This window comes from Alosa alosa, chromosome 13 (assembly GCF_017589495.1).
Source record: "Alosa alosa isolate M-15738 ecotype Scorff River chromosome 13, AALO_Geno_1.1, whole genome shotgun sequence".
Lineage (NCBI taxonomy): Eukaryota > Metazoa > Chordata > Actinopteri > Clupeiformes > Clupeidae > Alosa > Alosa alosa.
This window is the reverse complement of record NC_063201.1, coordinates 5,354,447-5,366,056: the sequence shown is the minus strand read 5'-3', so window position 1 is coordinate 5,366,056 and position 11,610 is coordinate 5,354,447. Positions and strand designations below refer to the sequence as shown.

At 40.7% G+C, this 11,610-nt stretch overlaps 1 protein-coding gene across 1 annotated transcript; it reads right to left on the bottom strand.

The window, feature by feature from the left end:
- Window positions 1–4,209: 4,209 nt before the first annotated feature.
- Window positions 4,210–6,295, bottom strand: LOC125306255 (trypsin-1-like). Its single transcript, XM_048261516.1, has 6 exons — window positions 6,246–6,295; window positions 5,862–6,009; window positions 5,391–5,641; window positions 5,024–5,157; window positions 4,725–4,826; window positions 4,210–4,330 (listed from the first exon to the last, which is right to left on the bottom strand). The coding sequence occupies exons 1-6, from the start codon at window positions 6,283–6,285 to the stop codon at window positions 4,283–4,285; spliced, it is 723 nt and encodes a 240-aa protein (XP_048117473.1). The 5' UTR covers window positions 6,286–6,295; the 3' UTR covers window positions 4,210–4,282.
- Window positions 6,296–11,610: the final 5,315 nt, after the last annotated feature.

The following is an 11,610-nucleotide window of genomic DNA, read 5'->3' as shown; positions in this document are numbered from 1 at the left end:
TCTCAGCAGAGGCGGGGAGAGGCAACAGGGACAGAAGTTGCATTAGTGCATGGCATGGTTAAAGTATTGGAGGACAGAGTGAAATCAGGGCATTTGGCATTTGTGTGTGTAAGAGAGGTAACGTTACTTTTACGGAGAGAATGGTGTCGAGAACTGTTCATCCTTCTCAATCTGATGGAGGGTCGCTATTCTGGCTTCGAGTTCCACTATCTTTTCGCTGAGAAGGACGCATGAGTCGCAGCCTGGTGCACAGCTGAGGGGAGGCATCGTGTCGCGGCGAGGGCTCGCCGGTGTCAACTGTTTTTAAACGTTTGTTTGCTAGTTGGCTAGCAACAGCGATATCGCGCAGTTCCTTGATAACTTCGAACACAGGTAGCGGGTAAGTAATCTGAGAAGATCTCACTTTTATATTGAGTCACTAGTTTTGAGAGACGTTAGAAGGAATTTGATGCTTTCTTCTTCCAGATATCGTTTCCTTGGCCGGTATTATTTGCAGCCCTTGATACTGGCTTAACGCTTAACGTTAACGTTTGACAGAAAAGTTTGGCGATCAAGGTTATAGAGTCCGATAATCCAAAGCCTCGAGCAACAACAGTTTATGCAAGAGTTTGTTCACGAGATATAATCGGTAGCCAGTAAATCCGTAGAAAGTAGACGGTAACAAGGAGATTTAAGATCGACATCATCGAGGTAAATAACACCTGGGAAATACTTTGAAGTTCCTTTTGAGTAGGATCAGCTCCAAAAATGAATGGGTTTTCTTTAACCTGTGCTACACTTTTCCACCAAGTTGTGCGAAAATTGTAGGCTACCCGTAGTTTTTTTTTTTTATGTTGACAGAACCGCACTACATTAGCCTACATGGTGCAGTAAATGGAAGCTATTGCAGCGCGTGCAACTAACGTCTATAAAAACAATATATTTCTGGAATAAAACTAGACCTCTGATTGCTGTTTACGGTTAAACTGCGATAATGTGAACACCAGCCAGCATGCACTGGAACTATAGCGGCTGCTTTGACAAATCCACTTGATGGCTGGGGAAGGGGGGCGCGATCGTAACACACACTAACCTGTCATGAAGAGGCCAAAATGATTGACCTGTCACTCCCCAAGCCAAATGGATGCAACTGCATTTATAGGCTAGGCCGCAAATAGGCTAAATAACTTTAAACTAACTTTTTTTTTTTTTTTAAATCCCGGAGGTCACCGGCCCACATGTGGACCGGCCCACCGGGCATTTGCCCGGTTCTACAGATTACCAGTCAGGAATAATGAACACGGATGATGACTAGGCTGAAGCTGATTCCTGTCAGTGGCTTAAAGAGGTGAAATAGAATGCTTGGATTGAAAATTGATGATGATGGGCCTAGTTGAGGTAAGCTTCATGGTGGCATACTAACTCACGAACTGACGTGAGTTTATGTTTTGTTATCTGTAGCCTGGGCCCAGGTAGCACCTGATGCGCAATGGACGCACTGTGTTATTCACAGGGAAGCGCTCGTGTCAAGGCAGCTTAGCTAGTTCCGACCTATATGACATTTTGAACGTTGTTGTGAGAGTGGTGAATTTCATCAAAACCCGGCCCTTAAAAGCGCGTCTATTCTCTACGACGGAGTATTAGGGCCACACATGAGGGGGGGAAAAATGCCATGGCGAGATTAAACTCGACATGTTGACTTTAAAGTCGACATTTCGAGAATAAAGTTGAAATGTAATGTCGACTTTAATCTCGACGTGTCGACTTTAAAGTCGCCATGTCGACATTAAACTCAACATTTCGAGAATAAACTTGAAATATCATATCTACTTTAATCTCGACATGTCTTAAGTCGACATGCTGACATTAAACTCGCAATAGGCCCTACTGTTTAAATATAGCCTACACAGTTTAAGCTATGTAGCCTACACTAATACACAATATGTTATATGAAAAATGGGCTTCAAATAGGTGTTATTTCAGATAGATTGCTAGATTGCAGATATTCAGATAGATTGCGTCTTGTCTGTTAACTACTCATTGCCGTCATCGTGAAGTGCTGTCTCGCGGTTATGGAAATACCATGCACTATGCCGTTTAGGATAGCTAGAAAAATATATGTATCCAATGATATAATGTTTCTATACAAAATGTTATTTCACTCTGTTTTACGTGGGTAAGGCCACTGCACATCCAAATAACTGTCCTTCATGACCCACAGGCCGTCACTCTCCATAGGATAACATGGCAAAACTAATTTGTCTAAAACTGCTTTTCCATGTCTCACCTGCAATAGGAGCCTATAGGAGGCTAGAAACACAGGTATAGCCTAAGCATATATACTATTTTGATCCCGGGAGAGAATATGTGTGCATGCACTTTATTTATGCACTAGGCTATGTGTGCATATGTGTGCATGTAGGCTAGCCTACATGGGGTGGTCGGGAGGACAGCTTCATTCGTCCCTCCATAGACATTCAGCAATAGGCTGTTTTGCATCCATTTCAAACAAGCAACGTGAAGTCAAGGATTGGGGAGAGCGCCTAGTATGCAGTTGAACCTTTAGATGAAAAACAACACTTTAATAATGGGCCTACAATAAATAAATAAACCGCTAATGACGTTTAGGCTACTTTTGACCATCGCATTTATCGCCTGTAACTCCGTGATAGGACCTACTGTAACGTAGTAGCCTATTTGGCTGAGCAACGTAGGTTAATTAATATGTTCTATGTTTTGTCCACATGATATAGTCCTATGTCTAATCATTGTTGCACTCGAACACTCAATCATGTCGAGCGGTCGTTCTCTCTCCAAACTAACTTTTTTCTCAAAATGTTGAGTTTAATGTCGACACGTCGAGATTAAAGTCGACATGATATTTCAACTTTATTCTCGAAATGTTGAGTTTAATATATAGAACTTGTTGAGTTATAATTAGAACTTGTCATTATTTCAATAAATTTGACAAGTTTAAGCTTGACCTACCACTTTCTTAGAGCGATGAGGGACAGGTGGGGCTCGAGAATGCCCCCTTGATCAAAGTGGGGAATGAAAGAAAAAGTTTGAGAACCACTGATCTAGTTTGTTAACTACCACAGTCACGAATAGGGTCGCGATAGTCTGTCATTTTTAAAAAGTGGGTCCCCAGAAAAAAAGTTTGAGAAACACTGGCATATTGCATGCATATGCATAGGGCCTACTGTATGTCAGATATGACAGTATGGCTATAGTAGTTTTTTTAATGGGGAAATTATTTAGCCCAAATCAAAGAAATAGTTTTGCATTTGCCTGAAGTGATGTAGTATATTATGTTTGTTTCAATATTCGGCAGACATTTTAAATAGTTTGTATATATATTTTATATATTTGTATATATATTTTATATAAATGTTAATACTAATAGTTGATTATAACAGCTAAGTAAGTTGCGAATCATAATTGTCTGTTAACTTCTTTGGTCTTCACCTGGTGTTCTGGTAACTTGTAAAGCCATAAGTGTTCCCTCACATTTTCTAACATTACATCAATAAATGGTAACGGTAAATGACCTGTATAAACTCACTGTTCATTCATGGATTCATAAAATATCAACATCCCATGTAGCTTTTACAGTATTCAACCATTGGCCCAAGCAGTGTGAAATAACTCAAAAGTAGAATTGCATAAGCGTAAAAGCTGAGACCTCCCACATAGCAAGAAGCTGGTCTGAGGGCAGATCTGGTATTCTGCCCATTTTGACAATTTTGATCAAAACATTTTGAAAACAATCTTATCATGTTATCAGTTTAAAATATTATAATGGTTAACAGTGGGTCAGAAGAGGTGGTCCGATATCTGGATGTTGGATTTCACTATTTGGGTTTCTGCTCACAATTTGGTCCCTCACATTTTGAAAATATCTCCTGCTTCCCTGAACAACACCATCTAGATGTCATAATTTGTCACTTACAGAGTATACTGTATGTACGTGTATGTAGAGTCTTGTGCAAAAGCTAGGCATTTGCAAAGCTATACCGGAACCCTTTTGTTCTAATTCTTCCTCATTATTTTTCTGCAACATCATGTTTTTGCAACGTGGGCAAACCCCATTCTGGGCCCAGACCATCTTTCAAATTCAGCCTTATTTAAGGACTTGTTCACTTATCAACACAGACCATATTTGATGGTTTAGGTACCTTTCTTCAACAAAACAAATATCACATAAAAGCACAGCAGACTGAATATGTTTTCATTGATTTTATTCAGTTTACAAGATCTTTTCCATCAGAGCTATACTCAGATTATGATTCAGAGGTCCGATTTAGTAGCTAGCCATGGTCTGGGTGAGCCAGTCGTTGAAGATGCAGACCTGTAGAAAGAATGGCTGGTTAGCAATAGTGATCACAAGATGGACTCATCCACTAAATGAAGTTCATTTGATATGAGGGAGTGACCAAAGATAATTGATCATCGATAAAACGGAGCAGAGGAGAGTAGAATGGGAATCCTGAGTCTGATATCAGCTATGATATGGTCAGTAGGCTTGTGTCAGTAGGAGTGGTGTTACAAAATATAAGACATTACATAACATTGGAGTGGAATGTAGAAATTTGTATTACGATTGATAAATCGCAAAATGTAGACGCATACAATTAAATTGAAAGAAATCCTACTCACATGCTATTCCATAAGCAGTACTACAGTAGCAGTCTGTAAATGACAGTAGTTACTGTATTTTGTAAATGATATGCACTGAATCTCACCTTGGCATAGACACCTGGGTTTCCGGGCTCAGCACAGCCGTAGCCCCAGGACACAACACCCTGCAGCTTACCGTTGCACACCACGGGGCCACCAGAGTCACCCTGAGATGGACACACAGAGAGAGAGGATGGTTACTCTTTTATACACACTATTCAAAACACGTGCAATGCCTGCTAAGTGTCAAAGAGCCTGACAAAAAGCAGCTCTGTTACTGAAGGTGTGAAACAGGTATGTACGAAAATAAATAGACATTTGCAATGCGTTTGAAATAGTGAGAATGTGAATGAATTTGTCTTACCTGGCAAGAGTCCTTGCCTCCCTCCAGGTATCCAGCGCAGAACATGGCATCGGTGATCATGCCGGGGTAGGAGTTCTTGCAGTCGCGGTCAGAGATGATGGGGAGGTCCAGGCACTGGAGCCTGTCACCGCTCACTGCATGAAGTAATGAAGGGGGTGCATGTTGGGAAGACATTGGAATCAGGAAGTCAGGAATAATAAACACAGATGATGACTAGGCTGAAGCTGGTTCCTGTCAGTGACTTAAGAGGTGAAATAGGAGAGTGCTTGTATTGAAGGGGATCCGAGGCAAGTGACTATTTGTCACTTTTGACACGATTGATGATGACTAGGCCTAGATGAGGAAGGCTTTATGGTGGCATACTAACCGGAGCTCATGGTGTTGCCCCAGCCGGACACGGTGCACATGGTGCCAGCAGCAGCACAGCTGGTGGGCAGAGCCACGGGCTGCACATACTGGTTCAGGGTGGCGGGCGTGCTCAGCTTGATCAGCATGATGTCGTTGTCGATGTTGTAAGAGCTGTAGTTGGGGTGGCGGATGACGCGGGAGGAGCTGATGAACTGCTCAGAGCCCTCACGGTAAGTGATGTCATGCTCGCCCATGCGAACCTCCACACGGCTGGAGAAGGTGAGAGAGAGTGTGAATCATCAAATGTGAATCAGTTCACCCCTAAACCATTCATTTACAATAACTTTTCCAGGACATAAATCAAAAATCAAATTGAATTAAAATTTGTGGTGGTCATATTTTGAAATTATTGCATATTTTAATATACAATCACAAAAATTATATATCTGTATATATATTCAGGACTCATCTAACAAAAAAGTAATCTCACGATTTGTAGCAGTGAGCAGCAGACACAACCCAGTTCTCGTTGACCAGGGAACCACCGCAGAAGTGGTAACCGGAGTTCAAAGACACCTGCCAGGGCTGGGAGTTGGCCTTGCACTCATATCCTCCAACAATCTTATCCTCCTCTGCAACTGCACACAAGAAATCATGTACCATAGTCAAACACTACATGGTATATAGGAAGCCTCACAGGTATACAGTAGGTGAGACCAATAATTGTGGTAGCAACTGCACACAAGGCCAAAACAACATGTTGCAGAGAAACAACATTGTTTCAGAAATAACAGAATGAATATCTAGTGGCATCTTTTTAGAGTGGAGCTAAAAACACAGCAGGCAAGAGCAGTGGTTTAGCAGTTGTACTTACAAACAGCTCCGAGGAGCACAAGGAAGACCAGAGACCTCATTATTGCTGATTTATCTTGTCGATGTAAATCTGACCTAAACCCTCCAGTATTTATACAGGCCGGACAAGGCTAAGGTCTGCACCCCAGACCATAACTGACCAATTACATCCCAGCCCTGAAGAGTTGGCAAAAAGTTATCAATGTAGTGATGGTTGTTGAGATATCTGTCCTATTACGCATATGTTTCCATACTCTTTGTGAGAATGTCCAAACACCGAAATGCACAGGTATAATGAAATATGAATTAAAATGTGAGGCCTAAAATGGTCTTAGGATTAGTCAAAATATGTTAACTGCTCGAGAACTACTCTTAGTTTAGACACATTGTTTTGTTTAAGTTGTTTAATCCTGATAATTGAATTATATATTATCTGAGTTGAAAAACAGCAATCCAGGGCTTTTTTTCTCAGAAACATTATGCAACAACTACAGATCAAATGATTTCCATAAATTATATATTTATCCACACTGGATAAACCAATGTGCTAAATGTGTATGTACAAATGTTTTGATGCATGTGTACAACATTTGGCAATATATAATGTTGTCAATTATAACAATTAAAAAGTGTTTGTGTTTAAAGAAGTGTTTAGAGAATTACATAGGCCTATTCTGTATGCATTGTTGTGGTCAACAATTATCTCTCGTTATTTAGAAAATTTATATTGAAATTAATATATGCATTCACTACATAGACAAAAGTAATGTGATGCCTTACACACACAACGACAACCCATTCTTAATCTTTAGAGATTCAAATGGGTGGCTGGGTGATGTCTAGCAAAAGCTACAACTGCTGGACAAGGCCACTGAATAATTTCTAGTAGCCTACACAATTTGGAATCTTGTTTGCGGATCTGGGTGCCACCATGCGAATAAGGTATAATGAAATACGAATTGGAATTTGAGGCTTGTATTGAGTTTGATCAAAATATGTTAACTGCTCAATAAAAAATATTCAGTATGTTCTTTTTGTGTTTCAGTGAATGGTCAATACGAACTAATAAGCATATTTAAAAGAAGCATGTTTTTTAAAAAAAAAAAACGAACAAGTGTTTATATCTCATTCTGCATGCCATGACCTCAAATAGTTTATAACCTTGAGGTGAAGCTTTTCCTTCCAAAACCTTCCCAGCAGTTGGTGTTTTCTCATCACACTTCTATTTTTAGGGACTTTTTTCCCTGGACTGTATTGGGACCTCTTGAGCACTGCCAATATTTTAGGTTTTACATAAGCACAATTAATAGGTAAATGCAAATAAAATTACCAAGAAGTATTGGCTGGAAATACACCTACTGTATATTTTTAGAGACATTTTATAGATTTCTTTGTGAGTTAATACATTGTTCATAGTGGTAGAACATAGTGGTATTTTCAGTTTGTTTGTATCCCTCATCTGTTAACAGAAGGACATGAAGATGCTTATAAACAGTTACATGTGAAAGACATCAGATACACAATTGTAGTATATTAGTATATACTCGTTTTGATGCCGTGAGGGAAATTTGGTCTCTGCATTTATCCTAATCTGTGAATTAGTGAAACATACACAACACACAGTGAGGTGAAGCACACACTACCCCAGAGCAGTGAGCTGCCTGCTACAGCAGCGCTCGGGAGCAGTGAGGGGTTAGGTGCCTTGCTCAAGGGCACTTCAGCCATGGATGTGGGCATGGGAGAGCAGTACTCAACCACTTCCCCCGCCCACATTTTCCTACTGAGTCGAGGATCGAACTGGCAACCCTTACGGTTACAAGCCCAAAGCCCTAACCAGTAGGCCACAGCTGCACCCAAGTTAAAACTCACAGTGGATACTGTGTCATTCTGAGGACTGACATTGTTTTTCATTCATTATGACCGCCGCTAGCGAAGCGGTCATATAGGGATTGTCAAAGTTTTTTGGTCACGATACCCTGAATTTTTGGTCAACGATACCCAGGACACCAAACCACCGGGGCACATGAAATTTGGTGGGTATGTAGCCCCACTAGATTTTTACGGAAAAATTTTGTTTCGTCCCCGGGGCCCCCCCCGTGCTGGGCCCCCCGCAAAAAAAGCAGTTTTTCCTAAATAACTACCTGAACCGTGGCACTGAGGATGAAGAATCTTTTATGGTATGTTGGTCTCAAGGGACCACATCAACCTGGCCCATAATCACTCATTTGTGATTTGCACCCCCCCGGTAAAAATGAAAATGCAATATTATTCTGCTTTAATCACCCCTATCTTCAGTTAAGATGTTCAGAACTGCACCAAATTTTATGTGTATGACTGACCTGGCATTCTCTGGGGGTATGCCACGTTTCGTAGAATTTCATCCATGGGGGGGGTCTAAAAAAAATTAGGTTATGTATACATTTAGTGACTGTACACTCATTGGCCTGTAGATGGCGGTGCACACATATACACATGCACACACACACAGGCACCCACATACTATCGGTATTAGAACTGCCGATACATAATTACAAATTCAGTAGGATTAAAAGAAAGCCAAAATAAATATTCATCATCATCATCATGGCTGCATTTCCAGAATTGGCGATAAGTAGTCGTTTGTCCACTAGATGGCGCGCTCGTTGCAGTGAGGCGTAATTTTGTTGGAAGTTAAAAGTGGGTTGGAAAAACAATGGGCCTTCCTACAAGGACTGTAGTTTACCGCAGAGAACGTCTAATAAGGATAGGACGATGTTCACATGAAATGTAATTCCCATTTCTTCTTGAAGCCGAAATAAATCTGAGGATGTTTATCGGACATGCTTGGTTTTTACTGCAATGGAAGATTTACCAACGTTACACCGGTCTGATACAGTTTTGCCTATATGCGTGAGACTGAGACGCCTGTTTATTTTGTTTTAAGTGCGTGCAGGGTGTGAGAGGGGAATTGATGTGCTTTGATTCCAGCTTGGTAGTTGTAGTCTGTGAAATTAAAAAGCACGTGTGTGTGAAGTATCCAAACAATGACACCTTCATTTCATTATGGCTGCTTTAGCAACACACCTTAAGCTACTGTGTAGTGGGTCCCATTTAGAAGTGGCTACTTCATTCGCGCTTTCCTTGACTCATGGAGCTGCGTGAATTTTAACAGCTATCAAAGGACCAGCAGACAAGAGAGGCACAGGATAAAAGCCGTGAGCAGGCCGCAGGGAGACAAGATGAGGGCAGAGGGCAGAGTTGATCAAAACAGTTCTCTTTTGGATATACAGTATAAAAACGATGAGATATTCTGTAGCCAGTTTGTCGCATGTTTAGACCTTGTATGTGTGTTGCACAACACATGTTGCACTTGGCGATCATGGTGGGGATTGATATGTGGCCCATTATGGTCAGAAGAAGTGAAGGAGCAGTACCCTTATGTATGTACCAGTAGTATGGTGGGGTAATTCACACTCTGGTTAGAACGAACTCCTTTTGCTGCTCGTTGGCGATACGAAGTGTTCATTTCAAAACGTTTCTGGCAGATAGACAGTTTACAATCGGATAACCCCGTAATTGTAACCAAAATATGTCTGAGTTTATTTGCAAAGCTTATGTTAGCGAACTAGTATGATGCTACTACCCACAGGTTGCTTGAAGCAGCCGGCTCAACACACAGAGCGAGTTGACCACAGTTATGTGCATAAAGTTAAAGCAAAAACATAGCCTACATTTTTAAAATAGTTTTCTTTGTGCATGTTGATTAACTAATGACGGCCTACTATTGTCTGCTCCACATTTTCGTTGTCTAATTCTGCATAGAGTTAATTTAATGATGGTAATGATTTAATGAGGAAATACTGTATTGCTGAGTGTTGATGAAATGGTGGCACAGGCCTATCGGTTGTACCGACTCCTTCACATTTTCATGCCTAATTATATAGATAATTGTAGTACTTTTTTATATCAGTCTTTGAAAACTGAAAAAAAAAAAATTCAATGTCAAAAAATCATTTTCGAGAATGAGGATTAAATACTGGACATAGATTAAATATTGCTGTTTTTCCTTTGTCTCCCTCACATTTTCATCTGTTCTTACGACTAGTAAACAAAACCATATGATTTACTTAATGTTATACAAGAACAGAATAGAATTGAACAGAATTGAGTTCAGACTTGAGTTCGGTATTTTGGGTCCGGCCCTCCTCAACAGTCCCAGTTTGTCATGTGGCCCCTTGGGGAAATTAGTTGCCCACCCCTGATCTAGTTTGTTAGTTACAGTTTTGTCATAACTCCCTGATGCATTTTTGCATTTAGAATAGCCAGAGCATGGATATCTCAATCGGAAAATGAAACAATATCGGGTGCCTATGGACTAGGCTGGGTGAACCCAGCCTGATCTGCCCGCTATTAATTTTTTTTTATTTAAAGATTGAGCTTGGTCTGGTGAAAGCCAGACTAGCCATGGACCTCAGTTACACAATGCAAGGGAACATGAATCAGCCTATATTTGCACGAACAATAACGGACAACAGCTCTTCAACTGTGTCCGTTAAAGTTTAAAGTTTATAACCGCCCGTTAAAATGTGTATGAACAGTCTAGCGACGCATGTCATCAAGGCCCATCAGGGCTCTACAGTGCGCCCATTTCACTCGCACATGCGAGTAAAAATGATGGCGTGCGAGTGCAAAAAAATATTTAGGCGCACTGGTGCGAATGACTTCTAACCATGTCAATGTTTGTCTACAAAATACACCGCAACATCGAGAAACATTACTGGTGCAAACCATAGAATCACGTCGCGAATGCAGCATAAAAACTACACCTCCATCAGCGTTAGCAGTTTAGAAACGTTGTGACTCGCTAGTAGTAGTCGCTTCTATCAAATCAAGAGCTCGCAGAAAAAGCGGAAAGTTAGACTAGCCAGCCAAAATGCAAAGATTGAAGAACTTAGTTCTTCCATCCACCGAAGTCATCGGATATAGGAGGAACAGGATTAGATTCTGAGAATGCAGTGAGAGAAGGAAAGGTAACCTAACATGCCTTTTAGCCCAGTTGACGTATTGGCTGCAATATGCAAACTATAGCTGTTGCGAACAGGCACAAAAGTAGCCTCCCGTAATACTCCCATTTTATTCAAAGGTAGAACGCTACTAACAACTCCAGGCTTCCACGCATGCTTGTTTGTTAACACCGAATACAAGCTGAAGTGCAAAACGAAAGTAGGTCTAACTGCCCCCATCAATGCAGATATTTCAAATAAAAAATAAAAGTATAATTTATATATATATATATATATATCCTTGATTAGCCTATGTTGGGTTTTATGGAAGAGAAAATGGACTGTTTTAGGCAGTATGCAGTCAGATAGGCCACCATGGGCATATTTGGATTAGCTACAGATGGA

Coding starts and splice junctions, on each gene's coding strand:
- LOC125306255 (XM_048261516.1), bottom strand. CDS start 6,285: ATGAGGTCTCTGGTCTTCCTTGTGCTCCTCGGAGCTGTTT. Junction 5,158..5,390: donor GGGCAACACCATGAGCTCCG/GTTAGTATGCCA, acceptor TACTTCATGCAG/TGAGCGGTGACAGGCTCCAG. Junction 4,331..4,724: donor ACCCAGGTGTCTATGCCAAG/GTGAGATTCAGT, acceptor TTCTTTCTACAG/GTCTGCATCTTCAACGACTG.